At 42.5% G+C, this 25,416-nt stretch overlaps 1 protein-coding gene across 1 annotated transcript in view; it reads left to right on the top strand.

Moving 5' to 3' along the window:
* The first annotated feature begins 3,540 nt into the window (after positions 1–3,540).
* The window catches only part of chst11 (carbohydrate sulfotransferase 11), a 74,457-nt gene continuing 52,581 nt past the window's right edge, over positions 3,541–25,416 (top strand). Inside the window, exon 1 of the mRNA XM_023952367.1 lies at positions 3,541–3,757. Within this exon, the coding sequence (XP_023808135.1) occupies positions 3,559–3,757 (199 nt within the window). The 5' untranslated portion in view covers positions 3,541–3,558. The remainder of the gene's footprint in view (positions 3,758–25,416) is intronic.

Here is a 25,416-nt window from a genome sequence, read left to right as displayed (position 1 = left end):
AATAGTACTCCCCTGCCATGGGTGCTGCAGAAACTTATCAGCCAAGAAAGACACTCCAACAACATCCACAGACGTTGGGTACTCGGGGCGGGCTCCATCCACTTGCCACCGAAGAGCTCTTCAACTACCTTGGGGACTTCAGGTTAGCTGATGGAAAGTCCTCAACCTCTCTCTCCTCAATAATAGATGTGTCACCAGGATTTAAGAGAACCTTAAAGCAGTCCTTTCACTGCCCCATGTCTCCATTGGCAGTCAACAGCTCACCACCTGGGCTGAAAAAGGCGTAGTTTGCCTGGACCAGAATGATTTGCCATGGTCTCTCTGAAGTCCGGCAATAGTCCTTCTCCTTGACCTCACCAAACTCCTCCCAGGACCGAGCCTTTGCTAGCAAAACAGGCTGAGCTGCAGCTCACTGAGACTGCTGTTACCTGTCAGCCGCCTCAGGAGTCCTAGGACCCAGCCAGGCTTGCTAGAACTGCTTCTTTTGTATCCCTTACTTCTGGTATCCACCACTGGCTTTGGGGGTTCCCACCACAACAGGATCAAGAGACCTTGCAGACACAGCGCCGAACAGCAGCGGAGACAATAGGGGAGAAGAAGGTGGTCCAATTGGATTTAAAATACCCAGCCTTCCTTGGAACCCGCTGGAGGTTTTCCCTGATGTGGGAATTCCAGATAGAGGGCTCAGCCAGATGATTCCAGCAAACCTTCAACTGCCACCCAAACCACATTGCAACAGCCGCTTTTGAGCTATTCTTCAGGTGGTCGGCCCACAAGGGAGTGGTCCCATGTCATTGGGCTGGAACCCAAGCAGGGAGTGGGAACAGTCCCGCCCACCAGGTGCTCGGCTCCAAAGCAGGGCCCCGGTGATGGCAGTGCAGGCCATGTAACAGAATCTTGATGGCACATACATACAGAGAAGTTTGTGAGACATACATGAAGTCATCTGTGTTGGTGATTCACGTTTCTTTTGTTTTTGCTCTCACACAACCCTCTGCATTTATCCGGACTTGGGACCGGCACAAGAGAACACTGGGTGGTGCCCCCTTGTGGTTGCATTACTCATTCATTCTCTCATTTATTCATTTTTTTTAAAGGTTAATTTGCGTTAAAAAAAAATTGCGTTTTTTTTCAAGGTCTAACCTGAGCATCAGGAGAAATCCCACAAGCAAAAAAAACATTTTTACATTTTCTCATCCCCTAATTCATCATTTCATCTCCTTTCATTCCATTGTTTTCATCTTCCCACTCTGGGACCAATATAATATCATCTGTTTTTTCTGCAAAATACATTTTTTAAGGGCAAACCTGAGCACCAGGAGAAAACCCAAACAGATTCATCATGAAAGTAATAAACGAAAAAAGAACTACATTTTTTCATCCATCAATTCACTCATTCATCCATTAATTCATTTATTTATTCAGTCATTCATCCATTTATTAATTCATTTCACCCTGTTTTATTACTTTTTTCTATCTGCCCACTCTGGGACCAATCTAGTATCATTTGTTTGATCTTTAAAATAATTTTTTAAGGGTGAACCTGAGCACCAGGAGAAAACCCCACAAGAAAAACTAAACTAAATTCTCTCATTCATTGTTTCTTTCATTCATCCGTTCATTTATTTATTATTCCATCCCCTTTCATTACTTTTTTCTATCTTCCCACTCTATGATAAATCTAATATCCGTTTTATCCTCAAAGGATTTTTTTTTAAGGGTGAACCTGAGCACCAGGAGAAAACCCGACTTTGGTCTAGTTAAAGTCTTAGTTCTTTAATCTTCTTTTAAACTGGCGTTTGCTCGCTGGCGTGAATGCCTTTTTAAATCTTCTCCACAAGGAAATCTTCTGTCCACTTGTATATTCAGATTGATCAGAACACTCCCCATCTTCATCAGCTGACGTTTTTTCTTCATCAGCTGACGTTTCATCTTCATCATCTGATGTTTCATCTGTCTCATCTGACGATACTTCATCTTCATCAGATGTTTCCTCTTCTTCGTCATCTGGCTTGCATGCCGGCCTTCATATGGGAGCTTCTCACCAGAATCCAGCGCCAGTTCATTATAGTCACTCCGGTGCTTATGTCTGGCCTTTTAGTCTTTGCTAAAGTTATCAAGTTCCTGTTACTTACCTCATCTTGTACTCACCTTCAGGTTTCATCCATTGGTCACGCTGGTTCCTCGCTCCAGGCTGATTACGCCGTCCTCGGCGTCCAAGCCTCGCCTCAAGCTGGTTACACTGTCCACGGCGTCCACGCCTCGCCTCAAGCTGGTTACGCCGTCCTCGGCGTCCACGCCTCGCCTTAAGCTGGTCCTGCTGTCCTCAGCGCCCACGCCTCGCTCGCTCTGGTTCCACGGTCCGACGCGTCCTCGCGTCTCCTCTCTCTGGATCCGCTGTCCTCAGCATCATGAGCTACAAGGACTTCAGGATCATTCCACGAAGGAACTGATTATCACATTCTCCTAGAAACTTTATTCTGCCCTGGTAAAATAAACCAATTTCAAGCACTTGCTTGTTGCGAGTTACTTCCGGGTTTCAGCATCTGGGTCTATTACGTCTACGACGTCATGACAGTGTAATGTAAACTCCCATTCCAAAACTTTTCAGAAGGTTTACCCTGTGTCCGAATTCCCACCCTAACCCCTATTTAGTGCACTATATAGTGCGTTCGCCATTTTGTTGTGCTGTCCGAATCTACAATTCCAAAATCGAGTGCCCTGGAAATTTCCCAGAAGTCTCTGAGAAAAACCAGTGTGCATCAATGCTCACTAGTTGGGCGAATATAGACCACAATGCATTGCGTCGGAACAATTTTTGCCAAAAAAAAACGTGTTTAAAGGTATTTTTTTAATAAATCCTCAACATTTTTCTAGTTCTCCTAGTTCGATCTGGTTGAAGCCCATCCACTACACTATTCAAACAAGTAGTTGTTGAACTCTACAAGATAAGCTAACTCTTCCCTAAGAGGTCTAGTACATCGCCTGTGGACATCCCTAAGGCTTCTTTATTTCTTTTTTTCCTTGGATCTGTTTTTTTTTGGGGGGGGGGGGGTTGTCACAGAGAAAGAGGGTTTAAGGGCAGGGAGGCCCAGTTAAGTTTAGTCTGTTTAGTTTAGTTTATGGATCAGCTACTGTATTTTATAACTAATTTTATGTTTTGTACAAGTGAAGCCTGTTCAGACAACTGTGTATTATTGGGCTATATAGGAAATTTCCCCATTGTTGGACTTAAGGAATATCTTATGTCATCTTATATAAATATAAAACTGTGAATTGAAAGAAAAAAAATAATTTCATCTTTTAACACTTAAATATAATTTGCATTATCATTTTTAACGCATTGAAGGACTGTTCACATAGACGTCTTGTCAGTGGCCGCTTAAACGCGAGTTACCCTCTAGGTACCTACAAACACACAAAGGGACACTTGCCAGCAGCACACTACACGTGGACGCGCTCGTCGCCTCATGCTGGACTCCTCCTTGCCGTCTTTCCAGCAGCCCGCCCCCCCCCCCCCTCCCCCGCCGCAGCAGGCAGTGGTACGCTCCAGCTCGGATGCGTTTGGCTCCTTTGCCGGTTCTCAGTCCTCATCAGTATCCACAGGAGCCTCGGACTCTCGTGCCTGTCCGTCCCGCCATGAAGCAGACTCTGAGTGAGCTGATGAGGATGAGCAGGATCTGCCGGATGGTTTTCGCCACTTGTTTGGGATCCTTTGTTCTGGTCATCTTCTACTTCCAAAGTCTGTTCAACCCCGGTGAGAGCTCCTCTTTTCCCTGCAGAGAGTGCGTGTGAGTGTGTGTCGCAGTCTGTCACAGTAACGCGGTGGGTAAAACAAATGCTTTTTGGACTCGACCCTGAAGGAGCCTTCAGGTGGTTCGGGACTTTGATCCGGGCTCCTCGCTGCGCGTCTGTTCGCCTTTTGTTCAGCGTAATAATGGATGGAAGTGCGGCGCTTGCGCGTGTCAGCCCCGCTTTCATTCAGCTGACAGCGTCGTGAGGGCTGCCGGCGCCGGAGAGGGAGAGCGTGCTTTGTCCTCACAAACGTCGCTTGGCGCCGGGAGGCGGGCGGCGCAGCAGGTTAGTCACAGACCGGCGCAGGATGCCCGAACTGTGATTCCCGGGATCTGGACATGATCAGTCATCCCAGCCCCAGCAGAAGTGTCCTGGAATTCCGCTCCGAACTTGTACACTGAGCGCTCGCCAGAGGCGCGTTTGTTCCTCTTTACGCAGAGTCCTGCCAACAGCAGCAGGAGCTTCTCTGTTCGATGATGTTACATTTGCAAAGCCACTTCTTTGCCGCCTCGCTGAGCCTCCTTTGGGGGAGCTCACGCCCCCGGACGAAGGCTTCATTCTCTGCTAAAATGAGCGGAACTGTGCGCACAAACGAACAACAGGTTAGACGCAGAAACGGCGCCGGTTTGCAGATGTAAAAATGTGGCAGCACTGCTGCGCTTTGGCTCGTGAGGCACACCAAAAAATAAGAGGAGGAGGGGGGGGGGGGGGTTCTGAAATAACACCCACGCGCTACGAGTGAGCGATGGAGGTGAGGATCGGAAACAAAGCAGAGCAGACGTGATGTCACATCTGTGATTTAGGGATTTCTGCGGGAAGCAGCGGCTCCGTGACTCATGCAGCTCCCGGCTGCTCATTATCCATAATCCCCAAAGGGAAAATCACCACGATGCCCTGCTTTGGGCTCAACTCAGGATCGGGCTTTTGAAAGTTGAAATGGCTGAACGACTGTTGCAAACGTGTCACAGTTTTCAGTTTATCCAGATCAAAGGAATTGGGTTTGAACTCTTCAGTGACTGGATTCAAACATCCAATAACCCAAAGTTCTGACAGAAGAGCTGGAACTCTGATCTTTGAACAGCTGACAGGAAGCAGGAGCTCCAGTCTCACACTTCACTTTCTCTGGAGTAAGTGGTTACTTTGAAAGTGAGAGGTTAGTGACGATTTAATGAGATCATGTCCTTACAGCACCCTGTGGACAGATTATTAGTGTTATTTGAAATTGCTTTAGCCTTTCTTGGGGCAGGGAGGCTGCACGATGTGGGACTTGTGAGATAAATTCATTAAATCTCCTGACTGGAAGGGAATTGATTGTTGAAATTGAACAGAGACTTCATTAAATCATCCTCAAAGACCCTGGGATCCTGCTTGGAGTGCTATGCTGTCTCCTCAGACGTTGCATCAGCATCTGTCCAACAGTCATATGCAGAAATAGCCACATCACAGAGCAGATGTCTCATTTAGCACGGCGATGACAGGGTGCTTCACCCGGAAGCTGTGATTGAGGAGGAGCTGTGTGAAACTGCTGCTTTGATCCAAGTTCTTCTGCTGCAGTGTGTATTTATGTGTCATTATGCAGCTGAAAGGGATTTTTCCAGCATGTCTTCAGTTTGAGGACCCGAAAGGTCTTAATCACCCTCTGTGTTGACCCTTCCTCCTCCTTCACTCTCGCTGCTCTTCTCTCACACTCCATTGTTGAACATCAGATAGTATCTCCCTGGTTCAGGCATGTTCAGAGGGGTTGGGAATCCCATCTGGCCCCCCAGTGTAAACTTTCACCTCTCTCCCAGGACCTCAGGGGTCATGACCTGTTGTAGAAGAGACAGTGGGGGCGACTGGGTGGGGAGTAAGTCAGTTTCAGCATTATTAAGTCAGCCTAAAGGCCTGTTCACACCGGGACGAATTTCGCCGGCGATTTTCGCCGACGTTTAACGCCTCGTGACTAAACAAAGGGCACCAATGTGAGTGTGCACACCGACGCGAAAAAACGCCAGGCGTTAAAGCGTCAAAAAAAAAAAACGCCTCGGGTTCGTTTTTTTTTTTCGACGCGTCGCGTCGAAATCTACTCGACCAATGAGAATGGCGCTTTTGCTCACGTGTCTGGAGCTTCTGAAGTTACAGTAAAACACAACTTGGGGGCGCTCAAACACAAAACTGCCTTGCTGAGCACACATACCAGCGAAGAAGATAGACGCCAAGTAGCGTCTACACAGCCGCGAAGCAATAATGACGGACATTCTAAAACATCCCCGAACCAAGCACCAGTTGGAGCTACTGGTGCTTGAAATATTCATGTTTTCTTTGTTTGATTCTGACAAGCGCGTAAATACTTGCTCTCTTCTTCTGAGTGAAAAGCGACTTTAAGAAGCGTAAAGTTGCGCAGCGCCACCTTGTGTACAGGAGTATTTCTGTTTTACATTAAGCGCCATCTAATGTCAGGGAATGAAATTGCATGTTCACTCCACTCATCGTCAGCGAAAATCGCCTGGGTGTGAACACAAAAAACGTGGCGAAAAACGCTGGCGAATAACGCCTGGCGAATATTCGTCCCGGTGTGTACGGGCCTTAATGATCAAATTGCACCAGTGAGTTTGGCTGAGAGGCTGTGTGTGCTGCAGAGTTCCTGCTGCTGCTTTGGTCACATTCTGTTAGTGTGAATACACAGGTTTTGTCACATCAGCCAGAAATCAAGGCAGCAATAATAGCCACACTTCTCAGGCTCCACAGTTTTCATTTACTTGTTTATTACAAAGTCTTTGTCTTTTGTAAAAGTTCCAAACTGTTGTCTGTTGGAAATAACTAAACCTAGAATAAAAGGTTCCTCTCGTCACTGATGAGAGAGGGGTCGTCCTTTCAAGTCTCAACTCAGGGTCGATTTCAGGTTGATAAAGGAGTCATCACTGTTGGCGTTGCAGCTTTGAGATAAAACCCTTTTCAGGTGTTTTTAGAAAATCTTTAAGATCATTTTGTATTTATTGTTTTTATATCTGTTTAATATCTTCGTTCATGATTTACTGGTGACAGACTGTTCAAGGATTAAAGCTAACTGGTGAAAAGGATACGTTTTTCCTAGAGTGTGGTTGTGGTGGGATCAACAATGTAAACATGCACACATCTTTCTTCCCTTGGAGTCCCTCTGAGTGTCCCATGCATGGCCCCTGGTTTCACCAAAAGGCTACAGTGAAGGAGATTTCTTCTGCCTGCAGTCTACCTGCATGCCTGAACTGAGCTTTATGGTTATCAAAAAGGTTCTCACCAAAAGAGACCAGTGAGGATTCTGAAATTGTGATGCTGAGTGTTGACAAAGTGCACTTCCTCAAGCACACACACACAGAAAAGCTGATTTTAGAAAAAACGAAGACTTGTGCTAAAGGAGATAATCGTGGCTATGGGCTGAAACGATTCCTCGAGTTACTCGATTACAAAAATTCCTTGAGGCAAAAACTCGAAGCCTCGTTAAATTCCAATGACGCGCACTGTACGGGCGGCGCGGGGATTTGATTGTGTCACACGGACCGTTTTTCACACGGACTTTTTGAATTTAGTTGGCGAGATGGCGGAGAATAGATCTATAAATAAACGGCAGAAATTGTCTAAAGTGTGGGATCATTACACACTTAATAAAGAAGAGAACAAGGTGCAGTGTCTCCACTGCAAAATAGAGCTGGCATACCACAACAGCACATCTTCCATGATTCAGCATCTGAACAGAAGACATCTGCGCGACCGCTGGAACCCCGCGGAACCCGCGCGTGTCGCTCCGCGCCCCCTCCACGGCGACCGGCGCGGGCCGCCTCGGCTGGCGGCGAGTGCCCCTAGCTGCGGTATTCAGGCGACCGGGCCTGCTATGAACACTCTAATTTTTTCAATGTAAACGCTTCGGACCCCGCGGGACACTCAGCCAAGAGCATCGAGGGGGCGCCGAGAGGCAGGGGCTGGGACAGGCGGTAGCTAGCCTTTCGGCGGACCGCAAGGCTTCTTTAAGCATTGCAAAAATAACAAAAGCATTATTTTTACACGAAATATAAACAATTATAATGATCAAATATGTTTTGTGATTCTTTTATTTTTAATGGCCTTCCACTTGATGGTGTTGTGCCACCCTTTCAAAGTCTTCTGCCCCCCCCATACAAAATGTTCTAGCTCCGCCACTTCTCAAGACCAACTTAAAAACACCAAAAGTAACATTTGCATCAGAGCGGATCTTTAAAATCAAATGCTTGTTCATTATACAACCACATCATTTTTGTTATGCATTATTTGTTTTGGTTGTTCAAAAACACACACAAAACGTTTTATCCGATTACTCGATTAATCGATCAATTAAGTGCTATATTAATCGATTACAAAAAGAATCGATAGCTGCAGCCCTACTTCACACACACACAAACACACGCACGCACGCACACACGTCAGACCAATTGCAGCAATGCATCACATATGCTTAAACTTTTATGTAGCCACGCAACAATAATTTCAGCATGCATTCACTGTCTACACCGGGACGTAATGGAGGAACAAATATTGTATTGCAGTCTTTGCGAGACCTTGTTTGTATCTCACGTCTGCCAAATAGTTACAGACAACAACAAAAACTGTAACTCCCCAGCCTGTTGGTTTTTAACCCTTGTGCTATCCTAGGCACTTTAACATTGGGAGTTGGGTCATCTAGACCCACTAGACAGTGCGCTAAACCTTTTTTCTTCAATAATTTGTGATCTTCACTGGTGTCCATGGATTACATGAAATCTTTCCACCTTTATCCACCTTTATCATGGTAGGAAGAACACGTCAATGTAAGGGTGGGGTCATCTAAGATAGCACAAGGGTTAATAAAGACTCGGAGTACTCATTTTTCAGTTAAAACGCACGGAACAAAAAGTGCGTCAGCATTTACTGCATGTTCAACAGCAAGTCTGTCATGGTTTTAGGTTTTTCTGCTTTTGTGTTAAAGTTGTTTTTGGTTCTGTGATGTTTTGAGTTAACTTCCTGTTTTACTTTGTAGTGTTTCCTGGTTTGTTGTATTTTTGAGTTTTACTTTGGTCCCCATCCTTCCTGAGTGTTTCCACCTGTGTCTCGTTTGTCTGTATGTATTTAAGTCTTGTCATTCCCTTCCTCCTGTGCTGGTCCATAGTATGTAAGTCTGCTCTCCCTGTTTCGAGTTTCGAGTGTTTGGTGTTTCAAGTTTCTAGCCTGCCGTATGCAGTGGTTTTGGTTTTGTGTCTTTAGTTTTGTTTATTAAAGCCCCCGTTCCCCTGCAACCTCCTGCCTCCTCTCCTTCTCTGCACCTGGGTACTCCCTCATCCGCTCCCCGTGACATTGTCACGTTACAGCTCTTCTTCAGCGTTAAACTACCAGACTAGATTATGCTTAGAGCTCCACCTAGTGGTTATATTATAACATATTAAAGGAGAAATTCACGTATGAGATGGCTTTATAACTCACTTGCATACTATAACTTATAGTATATGTAATATGTATAACTTATAACAGCTTTAACTGAAATAGACGCAAGTTTAATATAACTATTTTGTTAAGTGTATTTTTCCAACACGGCCTGCTTCTCCAAATCGACTCGTACTTTTGGGGAGGACATTATAATCAGCCTAATGGTAAATGTTGCAGGTGTAGAAATGTACACTTGGAAATAAATACCTCTGTTGAGAAATAAAAGCCAAATGCTTGTTCATTTTACAGCCACATCATTTTTTATGCATTATTTGTTTTGGTTGTTCAAAAACACACACAAATCGTTTTATCCGATTACTCGATTAATCGATCGATTAAGTGCTAGATTAATCGATTACAAAAAGAATTGATAGCTGCAGCCCTAAGTGGCTTTTCTTTTACTGCATCAAATATGATCAACATGCTTCATTTTGCCACGAGTTGTATGACGGCGTGCTTCCTTCATCAGACTGAGCTTTGAAGTTGCTGCAGGAAGGTGCCTTTCTGTGAAGGCAGTAGATTTCATTTCTGCGTCAGGTGCTTGAGTGTGGTGTCAGTGTTGGTGTGTGTGACTGCAGTATTGTTCACCCTGGGATGTTTTTAAGCCTGGGGCTGCTAACCAGTTTGTGCCCCCAGGCCTCCGAGTCGTAACTCCCCAGCTGTCACCCGGCCCTCAGAGCAGTCAGCTGCACAGGAACAGATCTGAGTGACCCTAATTTAAATTGTGTTTTTTGTCTTTAGTGTGTGTTTTTGTGGATTTTATAGCAGAAAAATGTTCAATTTTACAGCCTGAGTGTTGCAGCTGGTAGGATTTTTTGTTAAACACAGCAAATGAAACGTGTGTAATTTTAGTCACCGTCCTTTGATCAAGCGGGGAAAGTTCATTTAAACAAAGACTAAATCGGCAGATGAATGATTGACAGGAAATTATCCTCACAAAAGAGCAATCGCACTGACTAGTGACACAAAATATCAAACAGATTCAGAAACACAAAGTGTGACTGTAATGATGGTTGTTTTGTCTTGTCAGTCTATATTTTGGAGGAATATGTTTGGCCTACCCGATCCCTCTTCAGCTTCATATGTTCCGTTGTCCACCAAATGTGTTCCCTGCAGGAAAGCTACATGCACTTTTTCTTTTTTGAGGGAGCTTAAGATCTTTTTGCACCTAATAGGATGATGAATGCCTTTAATGTTGAATGAGCATAATTTAATAGAATTTACTCCTGACATACTTATACTCCTGATATACTTATGTTTATCTTAGGTATGGCCCTGTTAATTCAAGTTATAAAGCCACATATACAAGTTAGATTTGCTGGTGATGAGGTAAAAAGCAAAAAAAACGAAAAAAGATTACAACAAAAATCATGCAACACCAGCTCCTTCACAGGGCTCATGTGATACATAACATAACTGTAATACATAACTTTCTCAATAACGTCCACATTAACTTTAGCAGGAAGAAGCAGAGGTCCCCAAACCTTCCACCTGTAAATTCTGTATATTTATATATATATATATGTAGAGAGGCTGTGTCCAAGAATTTAAAATAATACAATAACAAGTATTTGGTCCATTTATGAGAAAGTGAAGAATTAAGAAGAAATAAAAACAGTCAGATATGAAATACCGTAGCTGTTTATGCTGCGGCCCATTATGTGCTGTCTTCCTGTACTGTGGTGGCGAACTTCTGTGCCTCAGCTGGAGACTTGAAGACATGGACCTTCTTAAGGCTAACTCGCAGAACCGCTGGGAAAAGCATCCTGTAGAGAATCCCCAGTGAATGCAGGGTTTTCCTCACCTCTGTGAAATCGCACCTTTTCTTCTCCAGCCCGGGTGAAAAGTCCTCAAAGAAGTGGATTCGGCTCCCAGAGAGCGAGATCTCCCCCCGATCCTGGGCGCTCTGCATGATGAGCTGTTTATCCTCAGGCAAATATAAACCGCTCTTGGCCTGGTCACATTGGGTCCGAGCTGGGCTTCTGTGACATCTGTCCACTTTAATCCGGTCTTTTTTTCACCTTCACATTCAAAACCTTAGGTATCCATGTCTCGAAAAACTCTATAGGATTATTCCCCTTAGTGCGCTCCGGCAGATTAATAATCTTTATGTTGTTACGCTGGGACCTGTTTTCCTGATCCTCCAGCCGGGTGAGGGCTTCATTCAGGCGGTTTTCTGCCCCCTTCAGTCTCGTTAATAGCTGAGTGGAAGAGTCCTCTGTGTTGGAGATTCTTTGCTCCACATTTTCCATTCTTCTCTCTAAGACCTTCACGTTCTGACACACAGCACTGACCGATTTAACGAGGGTGATGAACATGGATGAACAGGATGAACATGGAACCCTGTAAACTTAAGGTAAAGGTTTCCCTTCCTTTAGCACAACTTTATCTGACAGCAGAGACTCATGACAACAGCATTTGTATTAGCTGAAGGTTTATTTACATAATACACAGACTATTTTACAAGATTAGTTTGAGTGTATTAGGTTGTTTGAGTGGGAGAAGTGAAACTACAGACTCTAATAGATAGTCAGAATGTCACAAGAACAGGGAGACGGCTGGATCGAAATCCAGCAGGTTTATTAACTCAGATGAGAGTCCACAAAGCTAGATCAGGGTCAGGCAGGCAGGAGTCGATAACAGGCATGGGATCATCAGAGGAGAGACAGGGTTGTCAAAATCCAGGCAAGGGTCAGGGCAGGCGGCAAGCAATCAGGGTCAGGGTCATCTCTGGTGTGCACTGGCTCCTCCCTAATCTACAGTAAATGGCGCAGACCAGAATTTCGGGCTTCCGCGTCCTGAACGCCCGTGATCGCACGTTGCTACGCTAGTTTTTAAGTCCGGCCACAAGCTATACGTACAAATCGGGCTTTCATTGATTGTGTGCTGACAGTTCAACCGGTTGAACAATTTCACGCTGAAACGCAGCGACACAGCTGTGACCTCAGATTTAGTGGTGATGGTTGGGTTGTGTCTGCTACAGAAACCCAGAGAAGTACCAATCGTTGTAAGGAGATATTGAAGGAGATATTAATTATGCCGTTTTTTTGTCCGGTCGTATAAATATGACTCCAAGACATTTATAGGAACAGAGCTGTGAAAACAAAAGGTCTGGGGCAAGACTTACAGAATTTGTACCGCTTTCACTTTGCGCACCGACCCTATTCCTATTGTAGATGGCGGAGAAGTATCTTCTCCTTGTCGCTACCTGCGTGTCTGGGGCTTGTCTGATGTGAACACAACCGGCTGGATCCTAATTCCTAAAACCGATTTGACAAAAAAAAAAACTATGCATCGACAATCACAATTTAACGTTGACGAGTTTTAATAGCCTACTACTATTTAGTTTACTAGTCATTTATTAGTCATTTTAAAATCTAATTTGTTTGGTTAAAAACATGTTTTTTAACATAGCTGGTAATTTAAACTAGAAATGTGTGAAACTTTGAATATTAAAACATGAATGATCTCATTCAAATATAACATATGAGTTGTTTTTTGTCTGAAAATTAGAAGTTGACTTTCAATAATGGACTTAATGCATTATTGTTGCAGTTGCACATGCTTTTCTCTGCTGCCACTGACTGATCCAGATTTTAAAGACAAGTATAGTTGTATCTAAAGTCACTTGATGAGTTCATCTCCCACAGTTTTCATTGTACTTTGTTCTCTTCTCCTATTGTCATAGTCAGATCAGTTGTGAATCTGTTTGTTCAAATGTCTTGATCGCCTCCCATCCCTTCCTGCTCTCCGCCCCTTGCGTGGGTCTGAGTTGTGAGAAAGCAGCCAGGACATCCTATTGGTTTAATCTTTGTGCTACTGCTGTTTTCCTGCCCCACTCTTTGGCTAAATCCTGGATCAAACATCCCAGCACATCAGGGGGAGGGGTGATCCCCTGCTGTGTCCTGCTGTGGCCTGAATGTTCATGTTCTGCAGTATGCAGATTAAAGCCCACACACAGGACTCAAAGACCCTCAGGAGAGCAGTCGATGTGAGGTATATAACTGTTCCCATGATTATATATTGTCTGTTATTTGAACTAAAACATCTGTTAATCTAAAAGGTGGTTTAGTGACCTAATGCAGCTGTCATCATAAGTTTACACGTTTCACGTTTCATGTGTCACATATTATAATTTACTCTAGTTTTGCTGGTGTAACATAGTAAACGGACAGAGGAAGAGCTTTTGGATGCACAGACAAAAGTATTGCAGGGTTAAATGTGTATTTTAAAATGTTCAATATGGTGTGTGTTGTAGATCACATTTTGGTTTATAATGTAAATGTACACTGTGCCGTTTCCGTAACTTCCTGTCAGACCAAGCGATTACATCAGATTCGAGCCATGTGAGAGTTTACAGAACTATACTGTGGCCCATTTCTTCTCGGGCACAGTTAAGCCCCATTTCCACTGAGCGGTACAGTGCGATCCTGTCCGGTTCGGTTTAGAATGGTTCTGGCCATTTAGGTGATCATTTCCACACAAAGTTGGACCGTCACGGTGCATGCGGGGTGAAGCTAACAACAATGGAGGTCATCCAGCAGCTCATTTTTTGGTACTTCGTATTTACAAAGTATTTAATGTTGTTTGAGAGAAGATTATGGGCTGTGAAGAGGAATACAGTCACTTTCTTGGAGCTATCTTTTGCCAACCAACAGGTTTCAACAGTAGCTCCGCCCTAACTGGTCCCTTCTACTTTTCTATGGACTTACAATCAACAAGGGCCCAACAATGGTCGGGTGCAGTCCGGCTTATTGGGTCCATTTTATAATGAAAAGGCTCAAAATACCGGACTCAACCAGACCGGACCGTACCACACAGTGGCAGTAAACTAAGCTGTGGGGTCACAAATTGTCAAGTGTGATGAAATTTGACAATAACATACAGGTGCATGATTTAGACTTTAGGTGGGCTATGATACTTGTTTTTAAGTTAAAACAAGGTGTCATATAGAAAGTGATCTATCCTTCATCACCTTCTGTTCATCTATGAGCCAAATGCTTGGGTGCAGCTCTTCTGCTGGTTGCCTGGCAACATTACAATGATAGAAGTGAAGGCAATTTAGCAAACAGATGGAGAGGAAAAGAGTTGAAGAACAGATAAATGAAAGAACAAAATAAAAAAGAAGTAGCTTTCTTCTCTTTTTGCAGAGGTGGGGGATTATCGAGCTCAATCCTTCTGAAAAAAGACATTTGAAGAGGTTCTGATCAATATGTGTCCTAGATGCCTTCAGGATATGTCCAAAGGAATCTCAGTATATCCAGCTCACTTCAGAGAGATGATCTCATTTGGTTTGAACATACTTCAAAACCTCACAGCAGGAGCTTGAAATCATTATTCATGACTGTCAGAAGGAAACTTTAAGCTCCACTTGATGAAAAGACAACTTTGGAAAAACATTACAGCATTCATTCTCAAAATGAATTTGTAACAAATGTGACTTTTTACAAATGTACACACGTTAAAAGTTCTCAAACTCTTCCTTAAAAACAGGAATGTGTTTTTTTTGCTTTTAGTATTCCCACAATAGCATTGAGATATTTATGTCTGAAAAATGTTGTGGACGATTTAGTTAGTAGTGATAATCCCATATCAGCATCAACAGGATGGGATTAAAGCTAACAATCAAATCTGGAACTGTCGTGTTTGATGTTTGGACGGAGGAATGATCTTAGATGTAGCTGTGAAGAAGGGGGATTCTCTCCCATGTGTGAGTGCAAACCTGGAGGCCAAACTCTATAATGTCAGTCTGGTTCTTTAGGCTTTCACCTTGAGGCCGATATATTGCAGAATTTAGACAGAATTCTAACGTAAAATACTTTATGTGACGTTCTGAGTCCGCAGGATCTGTACGCCGGCTGCTTCTATGTGTACTTGAACAGTTCAAAGCTCAGGATTTTGAAGAAATGTCACTCCTTTAACCCAGAAAAAGGAAGAATCTGTGGCACAGTGCGACGCGGAACAACCGGGATACAGATAAAAACTATGTTGAACAGCCCTATCCCTCCGAATGCCCCTACAATTGGATGACTGGGGAGAAGCCAGAGAGATAGGGGAAGAATTCAGATACTGCCAAACGCTCCTTTCAACTAAAGTTTCACCAAAATGGAATACCCTTTTCTGGAAAAATGTTCATGTCAGTCTCAGATAGCTCATGATACTCTAGTTTGGGCTGCACAATACGTGGAAAACTCGCGATTTGTGATATTAGTGATCAATATTGCGATGACAATATAACCCTTGTGCTATCTTAGATGACCCCACCCCTGCATTGACGTGTTGTTCCTACGGTGGATAAAGGTGGAAAGACTTCATGGACACCAGTGAAGATCACAAATCATTGAAGAAAAAGGTTCAGCGCACTGTCTAGTGGGTCTAGATGACCCAACTCCCAACGTTAAAGTGCCTAGGATAGCACAAGGATAACTTGCAACACATGAACAAATGACCCTCGTCTACATAGGAAGCGAGCTTTTCACAAAAAAGGGCGCCATCCGATTGTTCAGTGATGTAAAGGAGTCTATCCAATTGGTTAAATGCATATAGGGATTTATTTGAATTTCTAAATACTTCAAGCTGCCTTAAGATTGTTTAATGCCTTGCTGCTGCATCCCCTGCCAACCAAGGCAGGCATGCAGAGAGAGTAGAGCAGGAGGCTGAGGAGCATTTGGGTTGAGTTGAAGCCGTGCTGGTTGGTCTGTTTGTTTCTCCTTTTCCCGCTCTTGCTCCTCAGCAGTCTTGTACTGCTGTTTTTTTTATTTTAGTTTGGGGTTGGACCTTGGTAGTCTTTATTTGCGGGATTTGTTTGTTTCTTTTCATTAGTTAGATTTTGTCAGGCACCCTTAGCAGGGAGCTGCTGACACGGTCAACGTGGCTGGGTCAGCTGTCTCCCCGACTGATTTTATGTTTGGCCAAGGTTCCAATCCCTTTGTTTTGTCTTTTGTTGGAACCAGCACAGTAAATATTTATTTTTGCTTTACAGGACACAGGTTCTCTCTGTCCCCCAAATAAACCATGTTCCTTAAGTTCTTGGTGGCCGTGTATCGTATGTTGCGCCCCTTTGCTATTTTCCCCTAGAGTGAGACAGGTTTGCCTGTCGGGGTCGTGTTTTGGCACATTTAAGGTTACCATTTATCGCAATTTCGCTGACTTTTGTGATTTGCGTATTTTACAGCTTAATATCGTGATTATGATAAATTTGCGATTCATTGTGCAGGCCTACTTTAGATGCTTGAAAAGACCCAATCTGAGGAAAATTTTGGTTTTGGTGTTTTTAACAGATTCTCGTAAATAAAAAATAATTAAAAAAAACACAAGGTGTTTATACAAATTTACACCCTGTTTTTCGAAGATACATAACCTCTTTTTGCATTAGTAAAACCTGTCTAACACAAAAGAAAACTAAACTTCAGCTCTCATCTGTTCGCTCAGTTGTTGGACAGAACAAGTTAAAAAAAATAAAAATAAAAAAGACCCACTCTGATGAAAATTGTGTTTTGGGTGTTTTTATCATGTTCTTGTTGCATTTTTCTCATGATGGAGAACATATATAAAGAAAAGTGAGCTTTATTTATTCAAATCATGGTGAATCAGGACCAGACAATAAAGCGGTGTTTGAAAAAGCTTGTGGTTGTTACGTTCAAAGGATTTCTGGATTGTAACAGACATCGTTAATCTCCTCCAGCAGCATGTGTGTGTGTCAGATTCATAGCTTGTATGGCGTTAAACTGAAACATGGCTAACATCTGTCTAACTGTCATGTTCCACAGAGACATCTGTACTGTCTGTCTGACTGTCTGCATGTGTGCTCAGAAAGCGGATTCTGCTACTGGAAGCTACAGCGCGAGTGCCAGCGACAGAGTTCAAACCAGAGTTCGTGTAAGGTTTTAGAGGCCAGCAAGCTCTGAAGTCTGAACCCAGTTTAGAATTTAAATGATATCTAACCCCAAGGCCTGGCATTCAGAATGCGAGAACTGGTGTGTCTCTCTATGATGGATGAGCGAGGGGGTTCTCTTCTCGTGGACAGACCGCATTACCATGGCAGGAAACTGTCTTCACTGATGAGCGATGACTTCATCTGCTGCAGTCAGGGAGGATGTCCAACAGCCATCTGGAAAGAAAATCCATTTAAATTTAATAAAATACCTAAACTGTTGAAAAGTTGAAGTATGTAGCTTTTATCTGGGATGCTAAGTCATGTTAAATATTTTATGATGGAATGAAATAATCTACAAGATATAATCGAATTAGTTCAACAGGACTTCACATTGTTATCCCTTGTGCTATCCTAGGCACTTTAACATTGGGAGTTGGGTCATCTAGACCCACTAGACAGTGCTCTGAACCTTTTTTCTTCAATGATTTGCGATCTACACTGGTGTCCATGGATTACATGAAATCCTCTCCACCTTTATCCACCTTTGTCATGGTAGGGAGAACACGTCAAAGTAAGGGTGGGGTCAATCTAAGATAGCACAAGGGTTCGACTCCGGGCTGCTCCCTGTTCCCTTCTCTACTTCTGTGCCGGTCCCAAGCCCGGATGCTTTGTGAGGGTTGCGTCAGGAAGGGCATCCGGCGTAAAACATTGCCAAGTTTACCATGCGACTCGTTCGCTGTGGTGACCCCTGATGGGAAAAGCCGAAAGGGAAACAACAACAATAAGGGTTAAAAAGTGAAAGATAACAATTTTCCAGCAAGTACTGACTATTAATCAGCCAATCACAGGATTGCTGTATGATGACAGTTTTGGTACCATCAGCTGTATTGTGTCCTACTACTAATTCGTGTCCACAGCTCTACCCAAGCAACAAATGTGATGTCATAACTGAGACACAAATTTCTCCCAAATAACTGAAGAGGCGGGTCAGGGCCTGATTGTGGATTCTGGCTTGGGAACCTCTTGTTGTTGTTTCATTCTCAAACCGGTGTCACACAGCCACTATGTACATTTTATGAATTTTCCACAAATGAAATGTCGTTTTTTTGTGATTCATGCATGATATAGATAATTCATTAGTGTTTCTTGCGTTCATCATTCGTCAATGTGCAGAGATGTCCGTCGAGGGTTTCAGCAGAAGGGTCTTTATGTGAATTTGTGGGAACGTTTTTGAGATGCATACACAAATTTGTGGTGTTCCGTGACTGTCCCACGTATGTCTACAGACTGTTCATACATATACCATGGATGTCTAACTTTTATATATATTCTATACAGCGCACATATCAGGTTCAAGACAAAAATAGGGACTTTCATTTTTCTGATTGGAAAAGCTCGAGTGAATGTCGATGATTTTGGAGTACTGTGGTCCCTCATCAACTGCGGGTATTACAATCTAAAAATAATCTGCGATAAATACAATTTTTCATTTTTTACAATAATTCCAGATGTTTGAAGCTGTAAAACCTCACATCTAGTGACTGTTATAAAAGTAAGTATAATTAAAACTTGAATTATTGTTTATATTTTACAGCACATGTGTCAAACTCAAGGCCCGCGGGGGGCAAATGTGGCCCGCCATGTCATTTTATGTGGCCCGCGAGAGCATAAAAGTTTTTAATTTCTTAAAATAAAAGGTGTGTATTTATTCATATCTAGGGGGAATTGGACTTGAAATATAAATTTGGGCAACTATACATTAGGACTAAAACACTGTCCATTTAACCTAACCTGACAGAATCAAATTTGAAATGATTCATGTTAGAGTAACAAGCAAACATATGTTTTCAATGCAACTGTAATTGTCACTTTAAAAAGTTATAGTAAATAAATAAATGAGTTATACTTTACTCAGACAAACAAGAACATTTTCACACTTCTCACTTAGAAGTCCAGACCATAGAAAAATAAGTCTAGGATTACAGAATGAAAACAAAGATCTGCTAACATTCGAAGGTTTATGTAAATTTTGCGAGCTGCTACCATAAAGATTCTCTACAGGAGGCAATACGGAGGAGGTTGAATAGTTGGTTATGGTCTACAGCCATTTAGGAAGCAGAACACAATGGACTGTAAGAAAAAAAAAAGAAGAAGTATGCAAAATAACAAAAAATCTACAAAACAGAAACCTGTGAAAGATGAACTGCATTATAGCAGGGAACCGTTGTACCATAGACTGCTAACTAAAGGTGAGGCGTTAAGTCTTGAGAAGAAAGTTCTGGTCTCCCATGCTCTAGCTATTGGCATCCTGATGAACGGAGAACTGCAGAGAAATAGCTCTCTGCAGTCATTATCCGCAACTTTCTCTCCTTGTCTGGAGGAGCAGTGGAAGGCAGAGATGCTGATAAGTATTGATTTGATGGTTGGAGTTTAGCCCTGAGCAGTTTGTAGAGAGGTCAGCCATCACAACTTAGACACATACGGGGATTTAAATTGACAGAGAAAAAAACAAGTATTTTGTGTGTCTTTTGTTTATGTGTTTTCCAAAAATGTGTCAACAGTTAAACAGAAAAGCAACATTCCTGTGCGTATTTTTGAAGGCCTTTGCCGTTATTTACCATTTAAAGGAAAAATAGTGGTCAATTCACAACAGTGCACATGTAAATATAGTAAATAAAGAAATAAGGCTGCTACTGGCAACTGGACTGCAGAATGTATGATGTAAGAGAAGTAAATCACGGCTTTAATTAGGGAACCCGAGACGAGCTGTGTGTCGTTAAACGGCTGGTTGAAGAACATTTCAAGCTGCTGCTCCACGTCAGCCACAGGGACGCTCTGTGCAACTACTGAAGGGGATTCCAGTCTGCCTCCTCCCAAGGCTGCACAATTGGTTGTACTTGAAGACTTTTGAATTTCACCAGTTTGGTATTTGTGCCATTTTGCGTGGAGCTTAAAGCTGTGCTGGTACATACTGAAGTGCATGGATTTTGTTTTGTGTATCTCATTTAGAATTGTCAAAAGGACATTTGTGGTGTAGTATTTTTATTACAGGATGATTCGTAAGAGAAATCTGTTAAGAGTTACTTTTTTTAATAATTTTGGTCCATCGATAATCACATTAAGAGGTCTATATTCTGCTTTTCTTAAGCGTGTTATAGTAAAAAAGTCCATATATATGATAATATTTTATCTTTGGCACACTAAAGAACGATTTCTTTTAAGAGATATGAGTTCTTTTCCTGAGTTCTTTTTCAATCTGGAAGTCATACGACTTGATCTCTTAGGCACCGCCTTTCACTCCTTGTTGGTGCCGCCCATTTCATGATGTTAATCTGTAGTCGGCCTTGGCAGTGTCTCTGCGTCTCAACCTCACCCAAAGAAATAACATCTATTGTTCTAGAGTTTAGGGTTTTAGAGGAATGCTCAGAAATGTGAGAATGGATCAAAACATCCCTTTGGGGTTGTTTTATTGTGAGGAATTACCATTATAACACACTTGTTTTACTGGATATAGGCCCTTTTATATAGGATTCATGTGTATTTTTCGTCACTGCTGTTTGCATTTAACCAGAAAACCAGGGCAGCTCATACAGTGAAACAAAGTGGATCAATCGAAACTGCTGCAAACCTCATTTCCCTTTGTGCACTGCATCAGTTGTAAGAGAATTGCATGGCACCCAAAACTTGTAAAGGAGTTACCTCAATCATAGCCATAGTTAAAGCTGTTCCTCTGAACAAATAGGGCTTTCAGAAGTAAAAGCAGAATATCTTAAGGATTTACTTCTAACAACTTTTAGTTTGTCTTGTGCCTATGGTTGTGAAGATAAAAATTGCTTTTTAAGATTAGTCGTTTTAAATAATTGTGCTGTCTTGTTCAAGTCCCTGTCTTTAGTTTTCTCTTCTGTTATAAGTTACAAGAAAAAAGAAGCATGAGAAGAAGTCGTCTTGGCTTTTAAGTCACCAGATGCAGTTTCCCCCAGCTCTGATTATTCTGCCAGCGTGGCCGCTTTGACTTGTGTGGGCTCTGCCCTAGGCCTATTTGCAGATTCCATGGTTCGGCATGGCTGTGTAAAAACTGCTCGACTGGCCTCACCGATGGACTCTCAAAGACTCCTCTCATATCCCTACAGAGGTCAAGGTGGACATGTTGGCAGGGCCTGACAAACAAACACCTCATCACTGAGTCAGCAAGAAAGTGTGCAAACACATGCACGCTTGCAGGCATGTACCCACACACACTCGGGCTCTCTGCAATCCTTGAAGCTGGAACTGCAGCATGATTGGACATGGCAACTTGTCAGCATAAATGAGCCTATTTTCTTCTAAAGTTTGCCTGTGTCCTTCAGAGGAAACAGAGTTGGCATAATCATGTCAAGGTGCTCTTTAGATGATGCAGATTGTGTTGGTACAGTTCACAAATCCTTTCATGAATAGGAAGAATTGATCAAACGCAGAGAATGAAAATGCAGTTTTCTATTTATCTATGACAATTTTTTAAAATAGAAACTTCCCAGTGGTGTTTTTATTATGATTATAAAAGTTTTAACCAAACTCCCACAACTTAAATGTCTTAAAAAGCCATATTTCATGTTTATGTGAAGCCTCTGGTGCTGAGCTGAGTGAGTAGCCCCGCCCTTGACCCCCCCTTTCTGCAAGCTGCGTCTTGCCTGAGTGAAGAGCTTGACACAAGGGGGTTTTGCACAGCAAATAAAATGAAAGGCCAGAAAGAAAATGACTATTTGCACGTTATTTTTGAAAGGCAAAGAAAAAAAATGTATCACTGGCCATACGGACCCAAAGGAAGGGAAAGGTGTAGAATAATCGGTTAAGGTTAAGCTCCGTTCTCATCGAACGCAATTCTCGGAGCAGAGGAGGCCAGCTCCAATTTTAAGTCAACTGGTACAAACTCGATCTGAGGGCCTGCGGCGTGGTTTGAGCAGAGCAACGCAATTTGGTACCCATCTTAACCAAATCCGTTGCTGGTGTGATGTGTGATCGAAGAATTTCAGCTGAAATAAAAGGAAAGTTGTAAAAAAAATGGTTAGAGCAGCCATGTTGTTGGGCCTATGGAGAAACTGAGGAAAAGACAGGAAGCAGAGCTGCAGGTAGCTGAGATGAAGATGCTGAGGTTCTCCTTGGGAGTGACCAGGATGGATATGATTAGGAATGAGGACATTAGAGGGACAGCACATGTTAGAGCTTTTTGGAGATAAAGTCAGAGAGGCCAGACTGAGATGGTTGGGACATGTTCAGAGGAGAGACAGTGAATCTATAGGTGGAAGGGTGCTGAGTCTGGAGCTGCTAGTTAAAAGGTCAAGAGGAAGACCAAAGAGGAGGTTTCTGGATGCGGTGAAGGAAGACATGAAGGTAGCTGGTGTTAGAGGATGTGATCCAGAAGACAGGATTGGATGAAGGAAGCTGATTGGCTGTGGGGAGCCCTAAAGGGAAACAAAGAAGACACATTTCAGCAAACAGTCTACCATCGGATCAGGCATAATAATGCCATAATGTTCTAAAGTGAAGCATTTTTAAGGTGAAAGGCAGACAAACAGACTAGTTCCCACCTTTTAGCATCTTAATTTTCTACACAGCATAGACCTCCACCTTTAATTGTAGGATTCTTTTTTCTGTTTAAATAATGTTGTTGTCTGCATATGGATGGCGGTCCAACTCAACGCTTACATCCCAACTTTTAAAAATATTTTGCAGTTTTATGTTTTAATCCATCTAACTTAAGAATGTTTGAAAATGAGGGATTGGCTCATTCTTTCCACCACCTGACTGTGATACGCTGCAATCACAGTAACCTGACAATCAAACAAACTGCTGATGATGAACAAATTTGGGTTCAAACAAAATAAAAAGAACTGATTAAAATGCAAATTTGCACCTTTCTGACACCAGGTTGTGGGGGGAGGTGCATTCTGAATGTGGCAGCAGAGCAACGGCAAAGACGGAGGAAAAAAGCCTAAGGGAAAGTGGAAAGAAGAGGTGCGAAATGGATTTTCTGACAATGGTTGAAAAAAGAAATCCTGCAGCGGTGTGGCAGATCTGGAGTCCTTATTCTACAGAATAGACTATCTAGAGATTAAAATTGTTATGTCATCCTTCAAAGATGAAGCAAAAACAACCCCATTGTGCACAAACAATAAATGAAACCATACCTTAGCCCAGAACTAGCATTTCTTTTCACATATTCTCTTTGATGTTGAATCCCATTATCCTTTGGGTTTACTGCAAAATGAAAAATATGCTAAAGGGAGATTTTTCTCTAACTTCCTCCATCTGTCAAAAAGAGGTGCTTTCAAAGACTGGCTCAGATTAAAGATTCATAAGAACAAAGAGTAAACTTCAACGGTTCTTTAGCCTTTAAAAACTAAAAAAACTCATTTTAAATAAAGAAAACTTTTCAGCTGTTTTGTTTCAACAATTGTTCTGCTCATCAGTGTATTTCTCCAAGAAAACTACAATTTAAAAAAAAAGAAGCTATAATATATAACGTAATAAATAAGAAACATCTTTAAAATAAACTTCATTGGAAATATTTGCCACTGTAAGCATGATCTCAATGCATCTGCATTAATCCTCTAATATTTAGCTGTTACCCTCAGAGAACTATATTGATGTAGAAGCAGATCTGTGATGTGGAATAGCAGTTGTATTGAATTTCAGCAAAGCAGAAAAAAATGATTAAAAACCTCTAAACAACTTTGCAAAAGATGTTTGCAGCACAACAGTTCCTCTGCATTCCTGCAGCCTGAGGAGGGATTAATTTGAAAAGCGCACAGTACACGAGTGTAAGAATGTCTAAAATCTATTGGATCACATTCTCATCATCTTTCTGCTTGCCTTTGACTTTTCTTGTGCTAAACTTTTCCTGTGCCTTTTGTTGCTCTGTTCTTGCTTTCTCTTCAATTTTGAGCCAAGGTGCTTTACCAGGCTGTCCAGAAAAAGCTCAAAGTAATCTGTCACCCCCTGTGAAGGTCCTCTGCTGCTGCATATGTGGGAGGATGGTATGAACCTGAAGGTTATCTATCTGAGAGCTCCAATGAGTCACTACTGACTGATTAGGAGATATTTATGAGGCCTGCTACCTGCCTCTGGACAAAAAGGAAGGTGGATTGAAGGATGCTGGTGGATGAGTAGAAACAAATGCACCAAGCTTTCTCACCTTCCTCCTTCTAGCAGATTGGTTTTTAGGTGTGATGGGGTTGCCATGGTGATGGCAGATTGAGGCTGCCATTGGAGGCCTAACAGCAAAATTTGCTGGGGTAGCTGCGGTGTGTTAGATGGTGTGGACGGGATGAGCTCTGTTGGAGCTTGTTTGATCAGTTTGGAAACGAGAGATGAAGACAGGGAGTAAATGTGTGCAAATTTGGATCAAATCTCCTTTAGATTTTACACTGTTAGCTTTTCAGACAAGAGTTGTTGACTTTTTTACTTTTTGACCATGATGTATTTTTAATTTTTCAAAGGGCCTTGCTGGCAAGAGATGTATAATTCTATTAACCCATGAACAATTTTTATTTTCTTTATATAGAATTCAAGTAAATAGGTAAATAATGTGGAGTCTTGCAGTTGCCACCTGGTGTTTATGACATAGCTGTGAGAAAGAAAAAAAAAGTGGTTTGAATGATGAGTATTGAAGCTTCCTCATATTTAAATTGTCTGGTCGGCATGTCTGTAGCTTGATTTTTGCAAGCTGGTTTCTGTTTGATGATTTTTTTTCACATTAGTTTCTTGTTAATGGGCTGGCGACTGGCACAGGGGGACACAGACTTAGGCCCCCTTGTGGCTACATAGACAGCAGCTCGAAGGGTCTTACCCAAGGACACACTGGATGAAGCTCATTGCAACCTCTGGGAATCGAACCCTGGTTTCCATATGCCAGCGCCATCCAGATGCTGACAATTTATAGTAATTTTTGATCTTATTGGCCAAAATGATCAAAGAATATAAGTACCGTATTTTCCGGACTACAAGCTACTATTTTTTTCAAATGCTAACAGCCCTGTGTGTCACGGTGAGGTGGCTCGAGAGCCGGTAGGACCCAGAATGCAGAGGCAGGAGGCACAAAGTTCCGGGGCAAGGGGTTTAATTACAACCACAAACAAAAGCGCTGCAGAGCAGGATGACAAAGGAAACAAAAACTTACTTGGCGTGGCATGAAACATGGACGAGGAACATGGCATGAACACCATAACAGGGGTAACTAATGGACCAACACAGGAGGAAGGCAGAGACAAGACTTAAATACAGACAGGGCAGACAAGACACAGGTGGACACGATCAGGGCT

The sequence above is a fragment of the Oryzias latipes genome, chromosome 23, assembly GCF_002234675.1.
Source record: "Oryzias latipes chromosome 23, ASM223467v1".
Classification (NCBI taxonomy): domain Eukaryota; kingdom Metazoa; phylum Chordata; class Actinopteri; order Beloniformes; family Adrianichthyidae; genus Oryzias; species Oryzias latipes.
This window is presented reverse-complemented; position numbering and strand designations above follow the sequence as displayed.